Source organism: Ascidia mentula, chromosome 9, assembly GCF_947561715.1.
Source record: "Ascidia mentula chromosome 9, kaAscMent1.1, whole genome shotgun sequence".
NCBI classification, from domain to species: domain Eukaryota; kingdom Metazoa; phylum Chordata; class Ascidiacea; order Phlebobranchia; family Ascidiidae; genus Ascidia; species Ascidia mentula.
In genome coordinates, this window is record NC_138574.1 from 14,234,294 (window position 1) to 14,256,916 (window position 22,623).

The window sequence follows — 22,623 nt, forward strand, 5'->3', positions numbered from 1 at the left end:
TTAAAGGTCTAAAAATGCTCCTAGTTTAAAATGTTAGCAAATGAATTTCTGCTTCAAAGTGATAAACACTAAAGATTCCTGGTGTCAAGTTTTGGAACCAAAATTATGTTATATAAGAGGTAACATCTTAAATGTACTTAATTATTTGTTGAGGGTTTATGTAAACTGTTTTACTTAATACATGTGTCTGAGTCGGTGACTTTCTGACACAATGCTGAGATTTCATTTTCCTAAGTTAAAGTAAGGTCCTTCATGCAATTTTGTTAGCTTGTGTGCAAAATTTTTTTTTAAGTGAAATGTGATTTAATTACCTTATGAAGAGCATGACTTTGCATTTATTTTTAATTGCAATTCTTCTTAAATTGCAGCAAGAAATCTGTTGTATGCACCAACATTTTCTACAAACTGTTGTAAATGGAGTGAGGATCCAAAACTATCTTCTGGTAAAGTTGAGGCTGTTGGGAATATTGAAGAAATTCAAGGTAAAGTTTGGGTAATTGTGGGGTACTGCTTTGTCACTAAATTCGTAGTTTTGCCGTCCATGTTTGCTTTAAAACATGGTTTACATTTACTTGTGCATTGTTGTATTAGTTCAATATATGGTGCTGCTCCTTATGTGTGTGTCATTAGTTGGCTGTTGAAAAGCCTGGTTATGATTTCGTCTTGAAATCTGTTGTGAGGGAGGCTGTATCATCATATATCTGAATACACACATTGCATGATGAATGCATTAAAGTCTGTGCAAAATACGTGTCTTATGCAATGCAAGTTTTAGTTGTGGAAGATGAATTTTGTCTAAAACTGGTGTTATTCCTGCTTTGTGCAGTTCCTGTAATTCATGTTCCAATCAACATTAAACCATGCAGTTAAATTATTTTATTTTATCTTTTTGCATCTTGAACTTGGGAAATAGGAAAAGTAATAAGGCAAGATATAAAAAACATTTATGATACTTCGACAAGTTGCTGACTAAATGTCTTCCTGTACATAAATTAAAAAACGTTTATTGGATTCACTGCCATGACAAGCATTATGACTGAGAAACAACATTGCTGAAAATTATTAAGCATGGTTCCATGAAACAAGTTTGAAGAGTTTGCTGTCACAAACAACATATTATTGACCCCAACGCTTATGAAAACACTTCAATTAATTGCTTGCTGTAAGACCCCATATCTCTGTCAACACTTTGTTGTTTGTGAAGTGCAAACTGTTCAAAATGATTCCTTGGAACTGCAGTTAATATTTTACAACAATAGTGACACTCACCTATGACAATACATTCACAGTCAACTACAGTCTGTGAATTGTGCAACAATATTTGAAATTGTGTAAAATATCAATATTTTTCATGATAAAAGGTTTCGGTGATAATGAGCGTTATTGCATTGGAATGAACTTGTGGTGCTTAGTATACCGCATGCATGGGGATGTTGGATCAAATGCTATGAACAGTTGGCAACCAAGATTGCATGAAGAATGTTATGTGCATTGAAATTTTGAGCTTAGTTGAGCCTCCATTGGTGGAAGAAATTATTTTATGACTAAAAATATAAACAAATGATACTCTTAAAATTTTGTGAAGGTTTTTCAGTAAGGTGTGTATAAAATGGCGAAATCACTAAGAGAAGGAAATTTAAACTTTTGCTTGGACTTATACAAGCTTCTGTCGAAAGGTGAAGAAAATCTCTTCTTCTCTCCTTACAGCATTTCAGCTGTGATGTCCATGGTCTTGTTGGGATCAAAGGAAAATACTACAAAGCAATTAAAGGAAGGTCTTGGATTTGGGGAAATTTCTGACTCAAATCTTCATGAAGATATTGGAAAAGTTTTAAAAGGAGTCAAGTCAATCAGAGGCAATGTTGTTTTAAATGTTGCCAACAAGTTATTTCCAGAAGTTTCTTTTGATTTGGAATCTGATTTTCAAGAGAAATGCATGAAGTTTTATGGTGCTGATATCGAGGGTTTGGATTTTGCTGGAAATCCTGATACATCTCGACTGATGATTAACAATTGGGCACAAAAGGAAACAAAAGATAAAATTAAGAACCTTCTTCCTGATGGCTCCATTAATAGTTTAACCAAATTGGTTTTGGCAAATGGTGTTTATTTTAAAGGAGATTGGAAGAACAAGTTTAACATTGAAGAAACCAGAAAGTCTAAGTTCTTTGTCAACCCAAAAAAATCCGTTTTAGTTGACATGATGTTTCAATTTGGAAAATACAACATTGCCTTCGACAAGAATGTGAAAGCAAAGATTGTTGAGCTTCCATACCATGGTGACAGTGTGTCCATGATAATTATTCTTCCAAGTGACAAGTTTGGTTTGGCTGAAGTAGAAAAAAGTGTGAACACAGAATGGCTTCTCAAGATGATTCACCAGTTTTCAATGAAAAGAATAGAATTATCTCTTCCAAGAATGAAATTGGAACAAGAATTTGACTTGGTGTCCACAATGCAAAAGATGGGAATCAAAGATGTTTTTGATGATAGTGAAGCCAACTTAAAAGGAATGTGGTTGCACACAAAGCCTTTATAGAATTTAATGAAGAAGGGTCTGAAGCAGCAGCAGCTACTGCAGTAGATGTAATATTGGCTTCAGGTCCAGTTCGAGTTACCTGTGATCACCCATTCATGTTCCTTTTGATGCACAAACCATCACAGACAATGCTTTTTGGTGGCCGTCTTAATTCTCCACAGTAATTTACATGTATTTGCGACGCAAGATTTCAAACTATTTAACTTGGCCTTTTTGGTACCAATTTTGACAAGTCTTATCTTGGATTATACAGTTTTGTGCATTGTCATGTATGAATTCTAATGAATTATGTTTTGTTCTGGTTATAATTTTTTCAACTTATCCAGAGAGCATTGTTATGTAATAATATACATGTAAAGCTTGTGTAATTTATGCCAAAACAAAACTGTATATTCGTATCTTTCTAAAAAAAACTCAATTAAAAAATGACTAACTAATCTTGTATAAATTTAATTGTGATTTTGATTTAAACATTATTTTAACTGTTTTCACTTGATCTAATGATTGCTATTGTTTCTAAATATCTTATGGTTTTCTATTTTGGGCTTCCCAAAGTAGTGGGTGTAATTTCTGTGTTTTAAGTTTTTGTCAAATTTTCCTTCTTTAAATCTTTGAACACAGTGTAATTGCAGAGCATTTTTTATGGGATGTGCATTGCTGTTACAACTCACATAAAACAAATTATGCTTTGACAGTTACATTTATGTTGTGATTGTTCTTTGCCACAGAACATCTTCAATCTGTTCATTTTAAATACATCTGTGCCATCTCCTCATTATAACTTGTCGCAATTGCAACATACATGTGTTCTAATTTCCCTGCAATAAAATGTAGAAATTGAGTAAGTCTTGGTTGTAAAGGCATAAATACATTTTAATGGATGAAAATATATACAGGGGTTAGAACTGTTTGCTGGTTAAGCAAGCCAGTGTTCTTAATATTCGTTGTGTTATTGCGATTATTTGGACGTGGTACAGGAAATTGCTTGATCAGTAATTCCGGCAAACATAACTCAAGGCAGGAAGTGACATAATAAAGTCAAAGTTTTGGAAATCCCGATGAGAGACAGGTCTTAAAAGTCAGGGGAATTATAAGTCTTGATCATGGAACGGTTCTAATTAGGGAATTTGAACACCACCCAAAATGTTGGACTGCTTTTTGCACAACTGGAGGCTATGTTGTTTGTTCTCTGCCAAGTGTCAACCATAAACGTGAGTGACATAATGGCTGACTTTAACTTTCAACATTTTGTGAGTTTAGTCCTACTGTAGTGGAGTAATATTTAAAAACTAATCTGCACTAGACCTCTGAGGATGGTGTACCAGTTTTTGAATAAAATTACTGCTGCCAAGTAACATTAAATTTTAAGAAGTAGCAAATGTGAATATAATAATTGCAATGTGTTGATTACGATGTAAAAATAAATTCTTTGACCAACCCAACATTCAATGCAAAATTTTAATTCTGTGTGTTTGTCATGTAATTTAATAACATTTAGTTTTGCAGCAAATAATAGCTGTACGTGTTATCATACTGGATTGTATTGGATGTTAGATTGTAGCAGTAACAAATTAATGGTGTGCGTTATGTGTTAGGTATTTTCTGTCTGATAAACAAGTTTCAAAATGGCAGAGGCTGTGAAAGAAGGGAATATGAAGTTTTCCTTGGATTTGTACAAGCTTTTAACAAAGAATGAAGAAAATCTCTTCTTCTCTCCTTTCAGCATTTCGGTTGTGATGTCCATGGTCTTGTTGGGTTCGAAGGAAAAAACTGCAAAGCAAATAAAAAAATGTCTTGGATTTGAGGGCATTAATGAGAAAAATCTTCATGTGGAAATTGGAAAAGTTTTAAAAGGAATTAAATCAATTGAGGGCGATGTGGTGTTGAATATTGCCAACAAGTTATTTCCAGAAGTATCTTTGAAGTTAAAATCTGAATTTAAGAAGAAATGCATGAAGTTTTATGGAGCCAATATTGAGGGTTTGGATTTTGCTGGAAATCCTGATAAATCCCGACTGATGATTAACAATTGGGCTCAAAAAGAAACAAAAGATAAAATCAAAAATCTTCTTCCTGATGGCTCAATTAATGATCTCACCAAATTGGTTTTGGCAAATGCTGTTTATTTTAAAGGAGATTGGAAGGAAAAATTTAACATCAAGTCAACTAGAGAGTCTGAGTTCTTTGTCAACCCCCAAAAATCAGTTTCAGTTGACATGATGTTTCGATCTGGAAAATACGACATTGCCTTCGACATGGATGTGAAGGCACAGGTTGTTGGGCTTCCATACCATGGTGACAGTGTGTTCATGATAATTATTCTTCCAAGTGACAAGTTTGGTTTGGCTGAACTTGAGAGAAGTGTGAACACAGAATGGCTTCTCAAGAAGATTCACCAGTTTTCAAATCAAAAAATAGAATTATCTCTTCCAAGAATGAAATTGGAGCAAGAATTTGACTTGGTGTCCACAATGCAAAAGATGGGAATTAAAGATATCTTTAATGAAATTGATGCCGACTTGAATGAAATATCAACAAAAGAAGGCTTATATGTTTCTAATATGGCACATAAAGCAGTCATAGAGGTAAATGAGCAGGGGTCTGAAGCTGCTGCTGCAACAGGAGCACAATGCATACGAAAAAGCTATTGCATACCTATCAGAATAACTTGTGATCATCCATTCATGTTCTTCTTAATGCACACATCATCACAAACAATGCTTTTCTGTGGTCGTCTAAACTCGCCGATATAATGTATCAAGTAATTTGGATTGAATCAATTCACAAAATACATATTGTCTTTAAATTAATTTTTTGGGTGTAAATCTTTAACCTCTGATTTGATGTGCATTGCTTTTGAAAGTTACAAAAAACACAGCATGTTTTAAATTTTACATTTATGTTGTGATTGTTCTTTACCACAGAACAACTTCAACCTGTTTCATATTAAATACCTCTGTGCCATCTTCTCATTTTAACTTGTTGCAATTGCAACATACATGTGTCCCTTAATTTCCCTGCAATAAAATGTAAAAATTGAGTAAATCTTGGTTGTGAAGGCACAAATACATTTTAATGGATGCAAATAACCACAGGGGTTAGAACTTTTTGCTTCTAAAGCAAGCCAGTGTTCTTAATATTCGTTGTGTTAACGCGATTATTTGGAATTGGTATGGGGGAAATTGCTTGATCAGGAATTCCGGCAAACGTGACTCAAGACAGGAAGTGACATAATTAAGTCAAAATTTTTGGAACTCCCGATGAAAGGCAGTTCTAATAAGTCAGGGGAATAATAAGTTGTGATCATGTGAACTGATCTATTTTAAGAATTTGAGCCCCACACAGAATATAGGACTGTGTTCCTTTTTGCCTTGAACACCACCCAAAATGTTGGGCTGTTTTTTGCAAAACTGGAGACTATGTTGTTTGTTCTTTGCCAAGTGTCGACCGTAAACATGAGTGGCATGAGGCTTCGCCGTTTCTTTGTGCATGCTATGACTGTGCTGTTCTGTGGAAGTTTGCATTAGAGAAGAATTTCGTTTTCTGTATTTGCATTCTCTGCCATACATACTGGTGGTTTATTTGCCACTGCAAATGGCTGACTTTAACTTTCAACATTTTGTAAGTTTAGTCCTACTGTAGTGAGAATTTAGAAGTACTATTTAAAAACTAATCTGCATACTAGACCTCTCAGGATGGTTTTACAGTTTTTGAATAAAATTGCCGCTGCCGAGTAACATTAAATTTTAAGAAGTAGCAAATGCGTAATAATTGCAATGTGTTAAACAATATACACATCATTATAGTTAATTATGATGCATAATAGCCCAAAATAAGGATTGTTTGGATTTCTCGATTAATAATCAATTCATGTAAAAATCACCTGAAAATGAAGGTGTATATTACACAATATACTTATGTCATATTTTTTAAATTATTAGGCCAGAAAAAAATTTCCCAAGAAATCATTTGGATAGTGCTGGGATAACTAAATTAAAACTAAATTCTTTGACCAACCAAATACAATACAGAATTTTAATTCTGTGCATTTGTCATGTAATATGATTGAAATTAGTATTGCAGCAAAAAAAGCTGGACATGTTATCATACTAGATTGTATTGAATGTTAGATGGTAGCAGTAACAAATTACTAGTGTGCATCATGTGTTAGGTATTTTGTGTCTGATAGATAAGTTTCAAAATGGCAAAGGCTATGAAAGAAGGAAATATGAAGTTTTGCTTGGACTTGTACAAACTTTTGACAAAGGATGAAGAAAATCTCTTCTTCTCTCCTTACAGCATTTCAGCTGTGATGTCCATGGTCTTGTTGGGTTCGAAGGAAAAAACTGCAAAGCAATTAAAAAAATGTCTTGGATTTGAGGGCATTAATGAGAAAAATCTTCATGCGGAAATTGGAAAAGTTTTAAAAGGAATCAAATCAATTGAGGGCGATGTGGTGTTAAATATTGCCAACAAGTTATTTCCAGAAGTATCTTTGAAGTTAAAATCTGACTTTAAGAAGAAATGCATGAAGTTTTATGATGTTGATATTGAGGGTTTGGATTTTACTGGAAATCCTGATAAATCTCGACTGAGCATTAACGATTGGGCCCAAAAAGAAACAAAAGATAAAATCAAAAACCTTCTTCCTGATGGCTCAATTAATGATCTCACCAAATTGGTTTTGGCAAATGCTGTTTATTTTAAAGGAGATTGGAAGGAAAAATTTAACATCAAGTCAACTAGAGAGTCTGAGTTCTTTGTCAACCCCCAAAAATCAGTTTCAGTTGACATGATGTTTCGATCTGGAAAATACAACATTGCCTTTGACATGGATGTGAAGGCACAGGTTGTTGGGCTTCCATACCATGGTGACAGTGTGTCCATGATAATTATTCTTCCAAGTGACAAGTATGGTTTGGCTGAACTTGAGAGAAGTGTGAACACAGAATGGCTTCTCAAGATGATTCACCAGTTTTCAAATCAAAAAATAGAATTATCTCTTCCAAGAATGAAATTGGAACAAGAATTTGACTTGGTGTCCACAATGCAAAAGATGGGAATTAAAGATGTTTTTAATGATAGTGAAGCCAACTTAAAAGGAATGTCTCCACAAGAAGGCTTATTTGTGTCAAAGGTTGCACACAAAGCCTTTATAGAAGTTAATGAAGAAGGGTCTGAAGCAGCAGCATTTACTGCAGCAGTTGTGATGTTGTGTGCAGCTTTAATGCCAGTTCGAGTTACCTGTGATCATCCATTCATGTTCTTTTTGATGCACAAACCATCACAAACAATGCTTTTTGGTGGCCGTCTCAATTCTCCACAGTAATTTACATGTATTTGTGAAGCAAGATTTCAAACTATTTAATTTGGCCTTTTTGGTACAAATTTCGACAAATCTTATCTTGCGTTAGGCAGTTTTTATGCATTGACACGTATACATTCTCATTAATTGTGTTTTGATTGGGTTTGGAATTTTTTCGCTAATTTTACTTAAAAGCTTAATTTTGTTGTACTTGTAAATACCAGATGCAAAAGTTTGTGTATTCAATACCCATGTAGCCTTTAAGACTATATTAAGTGCAGTGAAAATTATTCTATGTTTGGGTTCCTGTTGTAATTAAATTTTGTAGATATTTTGTAGTTACTGGAATCTTTGCACTTTAATCATGTAGCACTGTTTTGTGTGCAGTATGCAGCAAAAGAATCAATAATTTATACATCTACGTTCTGATTTTCTCTCATTCACTGATAGTGCCTTATAATTGCAAACTGAAATTAATTGTGTTGTTAAAACATTCAACTTGTTTCACATGGAGTTCTGTATTATTCCATCTCTTATATATGTGTAGTTATCGCACAGTATGATAACCTTGCAATGTCCTGTGGATTGATTCACAAGTAATAATTATCTTAATTTTATTTTAAAGGTCTTATAACACTTCTAGTTTGAAATGTTAGCTGCTTAAAAGTGACAAACACTAAAGATTTCTGGTGTCAAGTTTTGGAACTGAAATTATGTTTTATAAGAGGTATATAGCATCTGAAATTTACTTAATTGTTTGTTGAAGGTTTAATATGTTGTTTTACCTAATACATGTGTCAATTTCATTGACTTTCTGACACAATGCTGACATTGACTGAGATTATATTTCCTAAGATTAAATGAAATCTTTCATTATTTTTTTTCATCTTCTGTGCAAATTCTTTTTGATATTACCATGTGATTTAGTTACCTTATGGAGAGCATGAATTTGTGTTATTTTTTATTGCAATTCTTCTTTAATTGCAGCAAGGTATCTGTTGTATGCACAAACATTTTCTACAAACTGTTGCAAATGGAGTGAGGATCCAAACTGTTTTCTGATAAAGTTGAGGCTGTTTGGAATATTGGAGAAATTTAAGGTAAAGTTTGGGTAATTGTGGGGGTTTTGCTTTGTCACTAAATTGATAGTTTTGTCATGCATGTTTGTTTTAACACTTGGTTTAGATTTAATTGTGCATTGTTGTATAAGTTCAGTATATGAATGCTGCTCCTAATGTGTGCATAGTATGGCAACCTTGACAAGTTCTGTGGACTGATTCACAAGTAATAATTATCTTAATTTTCTGTTTAAGGTTTTATAACGCTTAAAAACATGTATGGGAATCACCCAACAGTCTTATGGTAACAAGGACTTGGTATCTGATTTATTAGGAAGTTGTCGAAGAGCAAACCTGAGTCTCTTGTATTTTAGTTGTGTTAAACATATATATTTCACTATAATTCGGCATCGTCAGATTCACTTAAAGCAACGCTGTTTAAAACAAAATAAGTAAAACAATACAAAAAAACTGACATGAAGTTCTAAGGTTTGTACACTGGTATACATTCAGTCTCTTTATTCTGAGAATTTACAAACATATTATGATAGGTCAAAAAGTCATGTTTGCATTATGTGTTGAATAAACGTCTTCCTGTAAATGAATTAAAAAAACATGTATTGGCTTTACTGCCATGACAAGCATTGTGAGAAACAGCATTGCTAAAAATTATTAATCACAGTTCCAGGAATCAAGTTTGAAGAGTTTGCTCTGTTTTTCAGGGGAATAATAAGTCTTAATCATGTAAACGGATCTAATCAGGGAATTTGAACCCCACCCAGAATATAGGACTGTGTACCTTTTTGCCTTGAACACCACCCAAAATGTTGGACTTTTTTTGCGCAACTGGAGACTATGTTGTTTGTTCTCTGCCAAGTGTCGAACATAAACGTGAGTGACATAAGGCTTCGTGGCTTGTTTGTGCATGCTATGACTATGCAGTTGTGGGGAAGTTTGCATTAGTCAAGAAATTTCTTTTCTGTATCATCTGCCATACATACTGGTGGTTTATTTGCCACAGCAAATGGCTGACTTTAGCTTTCAACATTTTGTGAGTTAACTCCTACTGTGGTGAGAATTTAGAAGTTTTATTTAAGGGTAGCCTATTGGTACGATAAACTGCAAAGGTATTTCTGTGTTTGTGTGACATTGAGATTGGATACTGATGGAAATTTGCATAGAACACTAGAGCTGTGCGCTCATATTTACCTTATTCTACTTAGTTAAACAGAACAAATCAATTGAAGCACATTATGGATGATAGAAACCTTGCATGAAGAATTCCTGTGATAGTATTTCAATCATTTTGTAAGCAATAACTTTTTCTGGAAAAAAAGTGAAAACTATTTGCACACTAGACCTATTAGGTTGGTTTACAAGTTTCCAAATAAAATTAACTCTGCCAAGCAACACATTGGAAAATAAATTCAGCTCCCATTCTACTGTTGGAAACCAGTTATTGAACTTAAGAAGTAATGCATGCGTAATATCTGCAACGTATTGAACAACTGAACTAATTGGCTTTACACACAGGAAACCGCATGTCATTAAAACATCGTGACCGTAAACCTGCAACATGTTTGATAACTGTAACACAAGCTATAATACAATGCTCCATGTTTGAAAACAATGCCTAGTTGCGGTGCGCTGTGGTGTGTAGGTGAGTTTTAAGTTTGCTTCCAAAACAGACAAATTTGGAGGATCTGGACCCCAATGGACACATCTATGCCTGTAGCTGTAAGAATGATTGTGAAAATACAAAATAATATCAATATTCGTCTGGTCAAACAACCCCCCACAAAGAATGCCTTTCGGTAGTCTCCTGTACTAACATGACTATCACGTTTGTAATTTGGTTAAACCAATTAATGGTATTTACATAAAATATGCTTTTTTAAACACTTAATGAGTGCAATTGAAGAAAATATTTGCATGTATATCAGAACCAACATACAATACAAAATTTTAATTCTGTGCATTTGTGATGTAATATGATGGCAATTAGTATTGCAGCAAAAATAGCTGTACATGTTATCATACTAGATTGTATTGAATGTTATATATCAGCAGTAGCAAATTAATAGTGTGCATTTGGCAGGTATTTTGTGTCTGATAGATAAGTTTCAAAATGGCAAAGGCTGTGAAAGAAGGAAATATGAAGTTTTGCTTGGACTTGTACAAACTTTTGACAAAGGATGAAGAAAATCTCTTCTTCTCTCCTTTCAGCATTTCAGTTGTGATGTCCATGGTCTTGTTGGGATCAAAGAAAAATACTGCGAAACAATTAAAAAAATGTCTTGGATTTCAGGGCATTAATGAGAAAAATCTTCTTGTGGAAATTGAAAAAGTTTTAAAAGGAATTAAAACAGTTGAGGGCGATGTTGTGTTAAATGTTGCCAACAAGTTATTTCCAGAAGCTTCATATGACTTGGAATCTGATTTTAAAGAGAAATGCATGAAGTTTTATGGAGCTGATATTAAGGGTTTGGATTTTGCTGGAAATCCTGATGAATCCCGACTGATGATTCACGATTGGGCTCAAAAAGAAACAAAAGATAAAATCAAAAACCTTCTTCCTGATGGCTCAATTAATCGTCTCACCAAATTGGTTTTGGCAAATGCTGTTTATTTTAAAGGAGAGTGGAAGGACAAGTTTGATATAAGTGACACAAAAACTTGTGACTTTTATGTTAATCCAGAAATGACTGTTACAGTTGACATGATGTATCAGTCTGAAGATTTCAGAGTAGCTTTTGACATGGATGTGAAAGCACAGATTGTTGAGCTTCCATACCATGGTGACAGTGTGTCCATGATAATTATTCTTCCAAACGACAAGTTTGGTTTGGCTGAAGTTGAAAGAAGTGTTAACAAAAAATGGCTTCTTAAAATTATTCGTAAGCTTTTGTATGAAGAAATCAAATTGTCTCTTCCAAGAATGAAATTGGAACAAGAATTTGACTTGGTGTCCACAATGCAAAAGATGGGAATTAAAGATGTGTTTGATGAAAATAAAGCCAACTTAAAAGGAATGTCTCCACAAGAAGGCTTATTTGTGTCAAGTGTGGCACACAAAGCTATCATCGAAGTAAATGAAAAAGGGTCTGACGCAGCAGCTGCTGCTGGTACCGACTTATTTTTAAATTGTTTGCCGATCATTATTAAGTGTGATCACCCTTTCATGTTCTTCCTGATGCACAAACCATCTGATGTAATCCTCTTCTGTGGTCGTTTTATTTCCCCACAATAATAGTCAAGGGGCATTGTTCCGTCAGAATTATAGAAAAATTTATACGAAAAAAAGGTTTTGAGGAAAACTGAAATGTGTTTAAGAATGTGGTTGTACATTTATACATTCACTCCAAACTTTGTTCTGGGTTTCCACTGTGTCCATAAGGTCTCATTGTAACAAAATATCTGTTAAAGAGTAACACAGATGTACTAAGGTGAGCTCTAGCTTTCCATTTAAGAAAATGTCAAAAAAATAAATTGATACATGATCTAAACAGAAGTGGATGGGAAATTTGTTTGTATGTTTATTTGCCACCTTGCTGTGTTTTAATGCACTGTTTAACATGTTCTACATCATCCACAGGACACTGCTGCATCTAAATCAGCATGTGTTGTGAAATTTTAATGTTTGTAATGGTATCTGAATTAAACCATTTACATATATATGTTGTACAGATATGTGACACATATAAGTTGTATAATAATAATAATCACTCAAAACAGTTATCACATATTGCTAAAACACCTTATCCCCTGGCAGTCACAAATCAGCCTTATGACTTAATTATTTTCTTTGTCATGTTTCTTGACCTGTTCATATTTTTTCCGTACAGCTTTGTTTAGTGCTGTAGTTTTGTGCCCTCCAGGTTGTGGTACTTCCCCAAGTATATCTTCCTTGTTGTTCCATCTCCAATCATACTGCATACCCCTTTCACTTTTTACTTGAAATTATTGCCAGAATAAAAGTACTGTGTTTTAATTGTGATAACCTTTTTTAGGCAATTGAGTCATTGCTTTGATCATTCTGGTACAACATTTCTTTATAAGACATGACAGACATGTATTAGTTTATTGTCAAGTTAAAAGGTTTCTGATTTTTAACCAAATGCAATTCAAATTCAAAACATAATTTTTTATGTAAAGGGAATGATAAAAATAACTGTATTGCCAAGGTAGAGTTCTAAATTTACAATTGTAAGAATGTCTGCACTTCTAGCAGAAACTCTACTAAGTTTGGTGATGTTTCATCTGTTAAATCCTTTATTTACCCAGCAGTTTAACAACTAAGCAATTGCGTTGCCTTTACTTTCTGGACAGTTTTATTATCATTGATTTGTTTGTTTTGCAGAAACCTGTGCTAAGCTGTACGTTAGTAACTGTTTAACCATTTTGCCATGGACTCCTTGAAGATTGGAAGTGTCTCATTTGCCTTAGCTCTGCATAACTGCCATTTACGTGACAAAAACAACATATTTTTGTCGCCCTACAGTGTGTACACTTCCCTTTGTATGGTGTTAAATGGAGCTGCTGAATCAACTCAGATTCAGCTAAGAAAAGCTCTTAACATTGGTAGTGAAATTCCAATCGATCAATTGTGTGAAGTTAACTTGAAGTTGATGGATGAAATAAACAATGCCAGGGAATCCATCACTCTGGAAGTAGCAAACAATGTGTTTCCAGATACTTCCTTTACACTTTGTGATGAGTTTATTGAGGCTTGCAAGAAATATTTCAAGTGCGATGTGATTGGACTGGATTTTCAATCCAATGCAGCAGATGCTAGAAACACAATTAACCAGTGGGTTGCTGAGAGAACTAGAGATAAAATAAAAGATTTGCTTTCCCTTGGTGATTTGCAAGGAGCAAAACTGGTTCTTGTCAATGCCGTTTACTTCAAAGGGGATTGGCTGAACCAGTTTGATTCAGGCAAGACGGAAGCAGGAAGATTTCAGATCAACCTTTTTCGGTCTGCATCTGTTCAAATGATGAAGACATTCAGTTATCAGCGATATCTGAAAGACAAAAGCTTTGGTGTTAAGGTGTTAGAGATTCCATACAGTGGAGATACTGTGTCTATGATTATCATTTTGCCAATATCAAAGTTTGGATTAAACTCAGTTATGGAGAAAATGACTGGAACAAAATTGCTTGATCTTGTCTCAAGGATTGATAGCTGTAAGGTTATAGTTGCTGTTCCAAAATTTAAGTTGGAAGAAAAGTACGAATTGACCAATGCTTTACACAGACTTGGCATCAAAGACATGTTTACCACAAAGGCCGACTTAAGTGGAATTTCTCCTGGCGGTGACCTTTTTGTATCTCAGGTTGTTCACCAATCCTATATAGATGTAAATGAAGAGGGTTCAGAAGCTGCTGCTGCAACTGCTGTTATTGGATTAGCAAAAGGATTCGGATTCGGTCGCCCACCAAAACCTCGGACATTTATTTGTGATCACCCTTTTTTCTTCATGATCTATCACAAGCCCAGCCAGGCTATCCTATTTTGTGGCAGCTACAGAAAACCACCAAAAGTCTAACCAGTATTAGTCAAAATAAACCTCAGTTTCTATTCATTGAAATGAATCATGTCAACATACAAAACAATTTGTTTTACTCAGTTGCTGTGGTCTTGTTTCCTATGGCTTTTCCACAGCCATAAAACAAAGTCAATTAATTGCACATAACAATTAAGTCAGACCCAAACCTCAAGTAGTGCCAAGTTTTTTGTCAAAGGTTTTTGACCCTTCCATAGTTTTTAGCTAAAAATCAATTGAGAACCATTCATATTGTTTTTCTCCACTGAATATTTTACATTGTTATGCTTTGCACTAAGGTTTCTGCTGTTAATGATTTACTAGTTCCTCTACCATTTCACACCATTCTGTATTTTACCTATACTATTTTGTATATCTATATCTGTGTAAAAGTGCCATGAAGTACAAAGAGTATGCATAACCAATAAACCAAAATACATGTTTCATGTTATGAATTTAACATCAGATATTCTTTCATTTGTACTAATTGCTATATACTAAAACGTGTGTCATGATACTGGTTGTTATAATACTTGTTGCAATTCATTTTTACCATACAGATTTACAATTATCTGATACTTTCAGATTGAATTAAGGAAATTTTATACCAAAATATTGATAGATTATGGTTGTAGATTTTTATTCACTTTAAACTGTGTTCTGTGTTTCCACTGTATCCAAAAAGTTATATTTTATTGAAATTAAGACTGGCAATCAAGAGAAAAATAATTTAGATATTAAAAAAACACCTGAATTGTATGTTGTATATATGTTTAATTGCAACCATGTTGTGTTTTAATGCAGTGTTTAACATTTTCTACATCATCCACAGGACACTGCTGCATCTAACTCAGCATATGTTGTGAATTTTTGATGTTTGTCATGGTTTCTGAATTAAACAGAATACATGTATATGTTATGTAGATATATGACATATGTAAGTTAGATAATAATAAAAAATATCATTTTGCTAAAACACAGTCACAAATCAGCGTTTTCATGTTTCTTGACCTGTTTATATTTCCACATACAGCTTGGACTCTTGTTGTTGTTTTGTAAATGTGTGCCTCACACTGTAATACTTCTCCAAGTTCATATATTTTCCATTATGTTTTATCTCCTGCTGTATATTACATTTCACTTATTACTTAGAACTGCTTTTAAAATAAACGTACTGTGCTTCAAATTGATGAGGTACAACTTATTATAGGTAACTGATTATCATTATTTTTATCATTTCAGTACAACATTTTAGCATAGAAACATAGTTTTGAATTTCAACCAATTTAAAGTTTTTGTGAAGGGAATGATGAAAATAACTGTATTGCCAATGTGAAGTTGTAAATTTACAATTGTAAGAAGGACTGCACCACTTGCCAAAACTCTATTAAGTTTGGTAATGTATCATCTGGTGAATCCTTTGTTTACTCAGCAGTTAAAATTACAAAGCAATTGAATTGCCTATACTTTCTGGACAGTTTTATTATCATTGATTTGTTTGTTTTACAGAAACCTGTGTTAAGCTGTATTAAGCTCATTTTTTCCATACAGATTTACAATTACCTGATACTTTCAGATTGAATTAAGGAAATTTTATACCAAAATATTGATAGATTATGGTTGTACATTTTTATTCACTTTAAACTGTGTTCTGTGTTTCCAATGTATCCAAAAAGTTATATTTTAATGAAATTGAGACTGGCATTCAAGAGAAAAATAATTTAGATATGTAAAAAAATCTGAATTGTATGTTGTATGTATGTTTAATTGCAACCATGTTGTGTTTTAATGCAGTGTTTAACATTTTCCAGCAGTTAAAATTACAAAGCAATTGAATTGCCTATACTTTCTGGACAGTTTTATTATCATTGATTTGTTTGTTTTACAGAAACCTGTGTTAAGCTGTAGGCTGTACGTTAGTAACTGTTTAACTATTTTGCCATGGACTCCCTAAAGATTGGAAGTGCTTCATTTGCATTAGCTCTGCATAACTGCCATTTACGTGACAAAAACAACATATTTTTGTCACCCTACAGTGTGTACACTCTCCTTTGTATGGTGTTAAATGGAGCTGCTGAATCCACTCAGATTCAGCTAAGAAAAGCTCTTAATATTGGTAGTGAAATTCCAATTGATCAATTGTGTAAAGCTAACTTGAAGTTGATGGATGAAATAAACAATGCCAGGGAATCCATCACTCTGGAAGTAGCAAACAATGTGTTTCCTGATACTTCCTTTACACTGTGTGATGAGTTTATTGAGGCTTGCAAGAAATATTTCAAGTGCGATGTGATTGGACTGGATTTTCAATCCAATGCAGCAGATGCTAGAAACACAATTAACCAGTGGGTTGCTGAGAGAACTAGAGATAAAATAAAAGATTTGTTTTCCCTTGGTGATTTGCAAGGAGCAAAACTGGTTCTTGTCAATGCCGTTTACTTCAAAAGGGGATTGGCTGAACCAGTTTGATTCAGCCAAGACGGAAGCAGGAAGATTTCAGATCAACCTTTTTCAGTCTGCATCTGTTCAAATGATGAAGACATTCAGTTATCAGCGATATCTGAAAGACAAAAGCTTTGGTGTTAAGGTGTTAGAGATTCCATACAGCGGAGATACTGTGTCTATGATTAACATTTTGCCAATATCCAAGTTTGGATTAAAGTCAGTTATGGAGAAAATGAGTGGAACAAAATTGCTTGATCTTGTATCAAGGATTGATAGTTTTGAAGTTAAAGTTGCTGTTCCAAAATTTAAGTTGGAAGAAAAGTACGAATTGAAGAATGCTTTGCACAGACTTGGCATCAAAGACATGTTCACCACAAAGGCCAACCTAAGTGGAATTTCTCCTGGCGGTGACCTTTTTGTATCTCAGGTTTTTCACAAATCCTATATAGAGGTAAATGAAGAGGGTTCAGAAGCTGCTGCTGCAACTGCAACTGCTATTACAACAAGTGGATTCCCATTCAGTCGCCCACCAAAATATCTGACATTTATTTGTGATCACCCTTTTTTCTTCATGATTTATCACAAGCCCAGCCAGGCTATCCTGTTTTGTGGCAGCTACAGAAAACCACCAAAAGTCTAACCAGTATTAGTCAAAATACACCTCAGTTTCTACCCATTGAAATGAATGATGTCAACATACAAAACAATATGTTTACTCAATTGCTGTGGTCTTGTTTCCTATGGCTTTTCCATAGCCATAAAACAAAGTCAATTAATTGCACATAACAATTAAGTCAGACCCAAACCTCAAGTAGTGCCAAGTTTTTGTCAAAGGTTTTTGACCCTTCCATAGTTTTTAGCTAAAAGTCAATTCAGAACCATTCATATTGTTTTTTTCCACTGAATATTTTACATTGTTATGCTTTGCACTAAGGTTTCTGAGGTTAATGATTTACTAGTTCCTCTACCATTTCACACCATTTTGTATTTTACCTATATTATTTTGTATATCTATATCTGTGTAAAAGTGCCATGAAGTACAAAGAGTATGCATAACCAATAAGCCAAAATACATGTTTCATGTTATGAATTTAACATCAGATATTCTTTCATTTGTACTAATTGCTCATGATACTAAAATGTGTGTTATGATACTGGTTATTATAATACTTGTTGCAATTCATTTTTTCCATACAGATTTACAATTACCTGATACTTTCAGATTGAATTAAGGAAATTTTATACCAAAATATTGATAGATTATGGTTGTACATTTTTATTCACTTTAAACTGTGTTCTGTGTTTCCAATGTATCCAAAAAGTTATATTTTAATGAAATAGAGACTGGCATTCAAGAGAAAAATAATTTAGATATGTAAAAAAATCTGAATTGTATGTTGTATGTATGTTTAATTGCAACCATGTTGTGTTTTAATGCAGTGTTTAACATTTTCTACATCATCCACAGGACACTGCTGCATCTAACTCAGCATATGTTGTGAATTTTTGATGTTTGTCATGATATCTGAATTAAACAGAATACACGTATATGTTACGTAGATATATGACATATGTAAGTTAGATAATAATAAAAAATATCATTTTGCTGAAACACAGTCACAAATCAGCGTTTTCATGTTTCTTGACCTGTTTATATTTCCACATACAGATTGGACTCTTGTTATTGTTTTGTAAATGTGTGCCTCACACTGTAATACTTCTTCAAGTTCATATATTTTCCATTGTGTTTTATCTCCTGCTGTATATTACATTTTACTTATTACTTGGAACTGCTTTTAAAATAAACGTACTGTGCTTCAAATTGATGAGGTACAATTTATTATAGTTAACTAATTATCATTATTTTTATCATCCCAGTACAACATTTTAGCATAGAAATATAGTTTTGAATTTCAACCAATTTAAAGTTTTTGTGAAGGGAATGATGAAAATAACTGTATTGCCAATGTGAAGTTGTAAATTTGCAATTGTAAAAATGACTGCACCACTTGCCAAAACTCTATTAAGTTTGGTGATGTGTCATCTGGTGAATCCTTTGTTTACTCAGCAGTTAAAATTACAAAGCAATTGCATTGCCTTTACTTTCTGGACAGTTTTATTATCATTGATTTGTTTGTTTTACAGAAACCTGTGCTAAGCTGTACGTTAGTAACTGTTTAACCATTTTGTCATGGACTCCCTAAAGATTGGAAGTGCTTCATTTGCATTAGCTCTGCATAACTGCCATTTACGTGACAAAAACAACATATTTTTGTCACCCTACAGTGTGTACACTCTCCTTTGTATGGTGTTAAATGGAGCTGCTGAATCCACTCAGATTCAGCTAAGAAAAGCTCTTAACATTGGTAGTGAAATTCCAATCGATCAATTGTGTGAAGCTAACTTGAAGTTGATGGATGAAATAAACAATGCCAGGGAATCCATCACTCTGGAAGTAGCAAACAATGTGTTTCCAGATACTTCCTTTACACTGTGTGATGAGTTTATTGAGGCTTGCAAGAAATATTTCCAGTGCGATGTGATTGGACTGGATTTTCAATCCAATGCAGCAGATGCTAGAAACACAATTAACCAGTGGGTTGCTGAGAGAACTAGAGATAAAATAAAAGATTTGCTTTCCCTTGGTGATTTGCAAGGAGCAAAACTGGTTCTTGTCAATGCCGTTTACTTCAAAGGGGATTGGCTGAACCAGTTTGATTCAGCCAAGACGGAAGCAGGAAGATTTCAGATCAACCTTTTTCGGTCTGCATCTGTTCAAATGATGAAGACATTTAGTTATCAGCGATATCTGATAGACAAAAGCTTTGGTGTTAAGTTGTTAGAGATTCCATACAGTGGAGATACTGTGTCTATGATCATCATTTTGCCAATATCAAAGTTTGGATTAAAGTCAGTTATGGAGAAAATGACTGGAACAAAATTGCTTGATCTTGTCTCAAGAATTGATAGCTTTAATGTTAAAGTTGCTGTTCCAAAATTTAAGTTGGAAGAAAAGTACAAATTGAAAAATGCTTTGCACAGACTTGGCATCAAAGACATGTTCACCACAAAGGCCGACCTAAGTGGAATTTCTCCTGGCGGTGACCTTTTTGTATCCCAGGTTGTTCACAAATCCTATATAGAGGTAAATGAAGAGGGTTCAGAAGCTGCTGCTGCAACTGCAACTGCTCTTTTAACAAGTGGATTCCCATTCAGTCGCCCACCAAAATATCTGACATTTATTTGTGATCACCCTTTTTTCTTCATGATTTATCACAAGCCCAGCCAGGCTATCCTGTTTTGTGGCAGCTACAGAAAACCACCAAAAGTCTAACCGGTATTAGTCAAACTACACCTCAGTTTCTATTCATTGAAATGAATGATGTCAACATGTAAAACAATATGTTTACTCAATTGCTGTGGTCTTGTTTTCTATGGCTTTTCCACAGCCATAAAACAAAGTCAATTAATTGCACATAACAATTAAGTCAGACCCAAAAATATTGTTTTTTTACATTGAATATTTTACATTGTTATGCTTTGCACTAAGGTTTCTGCTGTTAATGATTTACTAGTTCCTCTACCATTTCACACAAATTTTGTATTTTACCTATATTATTTTGTATATCTATATCTGTGTAAAAGTGCCATGAAGTACAATGAGTATAAATCACCAATAAGCCAAAATACATGTTTCATGTTATGAATTTACCATCAGATATTCTTTTATTTGTACTATTTGCCACATACTAAAACGCGTGTGTGATACTGGTTATTATATTGCTTGTTGCAGTTCATTTTTCCTTGCAGATGTACATTTACCTAATATTTATGTTTCTTCAGGTGCTTGAAATAAGTTAATGTGGTTTTATAATGTTGCCAAACCATTCATACGAACCATGCCATGGACGTTTTCCAGTAGCAGGACTTCTCACCAGCAATGACAAAAGCCATCAGTGCACTTTGCGTAAACCGACCGAAGTTGGACGCTTTTCTCTCGACGGAGAGCGAAAATTTCATCACGATCGCAGTCAAATGACCTGTCTTGTTTTGCCAAAACCAACAGGAAACAAACGATTAAATTTCGATTTGAACGATGGCTTCGAAACAGAACGCTTTGTTAAACGAGATGAGGAAGTCAAAGAAAGACTGGATCACCTTCTTATGTGGATGCAGTTAAACAAGTCTAGGTTTGCCGAATCGGGTCAGACCAATGCTGGTTCCAGACAACAACAAATGATTGGAAGCTGTCCTGACTTTGTGCTTTGGCGTGGTCACCTCACTAAAATGATGTGCACTCCATATGAAAACCGCGAGGGTTGGATTATGGCAACTCAGCGACTCGGCAACACTATCTACATTAGTGAAGTTGAAACCGAAGCAGCCGCGCACAGAAAGGGGAATATGACCTACAGGGAAAAACAGATGACTTATTGGGGAGTTCGTTTCGAAGGTTACATGACAGGTCCCTTTCCGAAACCTGGTGCAGAACCCGAAATCTTAAAACCTGTTTGGGAAACTGTCGTCAACACAAATGAGGCATTCTGTTCTGTGTTGAGGAGTAGACTTAATGGAAGGCACTCACTGATTTACGGAGCGGAAGTAGATTGCTGTCATCCTGTGCAGGTTTTAAACCCACCAGACTGCTACGTGGAGCTGAAGACAAGTCGAATCTTTACTTCTTCGAGACAAGAGGACAACTTCTATAGATTCAAAGTATGCTATAATAATAAATTGTTGCCAACTACCCCGAAAGTGGGTGAATTTACAAAACTATATCTAGAACCAAATAAAATTTGAAGACATCATTGCTCATATACATTGTGCTTATTCCTCGTTGCCTAAAAATACATATGTTTCCATTGCTTTATTACATGCAAGTGAAATGTAAGTACTTTACTTGACACTCAAACGCTTCTTGTTAAAACCACACGTTATAAAGGTTATCCTTACAGTAAATTTACGTATGTTTTTAGACACGGAAGTGGTGGGCGCAGTCGTACTTGGCTGGAATTCCTCAAATTACCTGCGGTTTCCGCGACGACAATGGCTGTGTTTCCCACCTTAAAAATTTCTCCACAGAATCTTTGCCTCAATTTGCCGCAAACCTCCACAATTCATGGAAGGCTGATACTTGCTTAATATTCCTCGACAATTTGCTGGAGCAAGTGAAAGGTTTTTACGAGAGGCAATCTACTTGTGATATGTGTATATTCACCTGGGAACCAGGAAATCCAGATATTACGTACGAAGGAAGAAACTCCGATAAAGACGGGTTTCTACCGGCTTGGTATATTGCTGAAATGAAATGATCTTTGTTAATCGATTATGGGAATCATTTCCGACCATTCTATTGCAACTGATGTGACGATTTCCACCTTGTATAATTTACACGTCAAACATGGAAATGTTAATTTGAGTGGGTTAAAATCTGTCTGCTTTGTTATAAGACATAACATGTATTTGTCATAAATAACAGAGCAGACAGATTTTTAATCCTCCATGTTCAGTGATCTTGTTCGTGATGGTGCAAAGGTTTTGAGAATTTTATTCCATATTTTCGTTACCAATTTAATAAATTTTCATGAAAAATTAGGCCATGGCAGTGGATAATCTGGTTAGTAATGGAAAACGTTGAATCATTGCAACTGAAATTGATCGTTTACCTGCCGGCTAAGATGTAAATCCTTTTGCAACTTTGCTTTGTCTCTGCATTTGCAGCCCCAAAAC

General features: G+C 34.3%; 2 protein-coding genes and 5 pseudogenes across 2 annotated transcripts; all 7 read left to right on the forward strand.

The window, feature by feature from the left end:
• The first annotated feature begins 7 nt into the window (after positions 1 to 7).
• LOC145914662 (uncharacterized) lies at positions 8 to 16,237 on the forward strand. The gene is made up of 6 exons (XM_083002478.1): positions 8 to 119; positions 369 to 482; positions 8,470 to 8,571; positions 8,832 to 8,944; positions 9,625 to 12,151; positions 13,314 to 16,237. Exons 5-6 carry the CDS (start codon positions 11,031 to 11,033, stop codon positions 14,449 to 14,451), a joined length of 2,259 nt encoding a protein of 752 aa, XP_082858604.1. The 5' UTR covers positions 8 to 119; positions 369 to 482; positions 8,470 to 8,571; positions 8,832 to 8,944; positions 9,625 to 11,030; the 3' UTR covers positions 14,452 to 16,237.
• On the forward strand, positions 1,391 to 2,624 carry LOC145914065 (serpin B3 pseudogene; annotated as a pseudogene).
• On the forward strand, positions 4,165 to 5,502 carry LOC145913968 (serpin B3 pseudogene; annotated as a pseudogene).
• On the forward strand, positions 6,741 to 8,417 carry LOC145914060 (serpin B4 pseudogene; annotated as a pseudogene).
• Positions 16,238 to 16,463: 226 nt separating the features above from the next.
• LOC145913070 (leukocyte elastase inhibitor pseudogene) lies at positions 16,464 to 19,035 on the forward strand (annotated as a pseudogene).
• Positions 19,036 to 19,042: 7 nt separating this feature from the next.
• On the forward strand, positions 19,043 to 20,730 carry LOC145913069 (leukocyte elastase inhibitor pseudogene; annotated as a pseudogene).
• Positions 20,731 to 20,741: 11 nt separating this feature from the next.
• Positions 20,742 to 22,409, forward strand: LOC145913068 (decapping and exoribonuclease protein-like). Its single transcript, XM_083000587.1, has 2 exons — positions 20,742 to 21,609; positions 21,870 to 22,409. The coding sequence occupies exons 1-2, from the start codon at positions 20,767 to 20,769 to the stop codon at positions 22,203 to 22,205; spliced, it is 1,179 nt and encodes a 392-aa protein (XP_082856713.1). The 5' UTR covers positions 20,742 to 20,766; the 3' UTR covers positions 22,206 to 22,409.
• Positions 22,410 to 22,623: the final 214 nt, after the last annotated feature.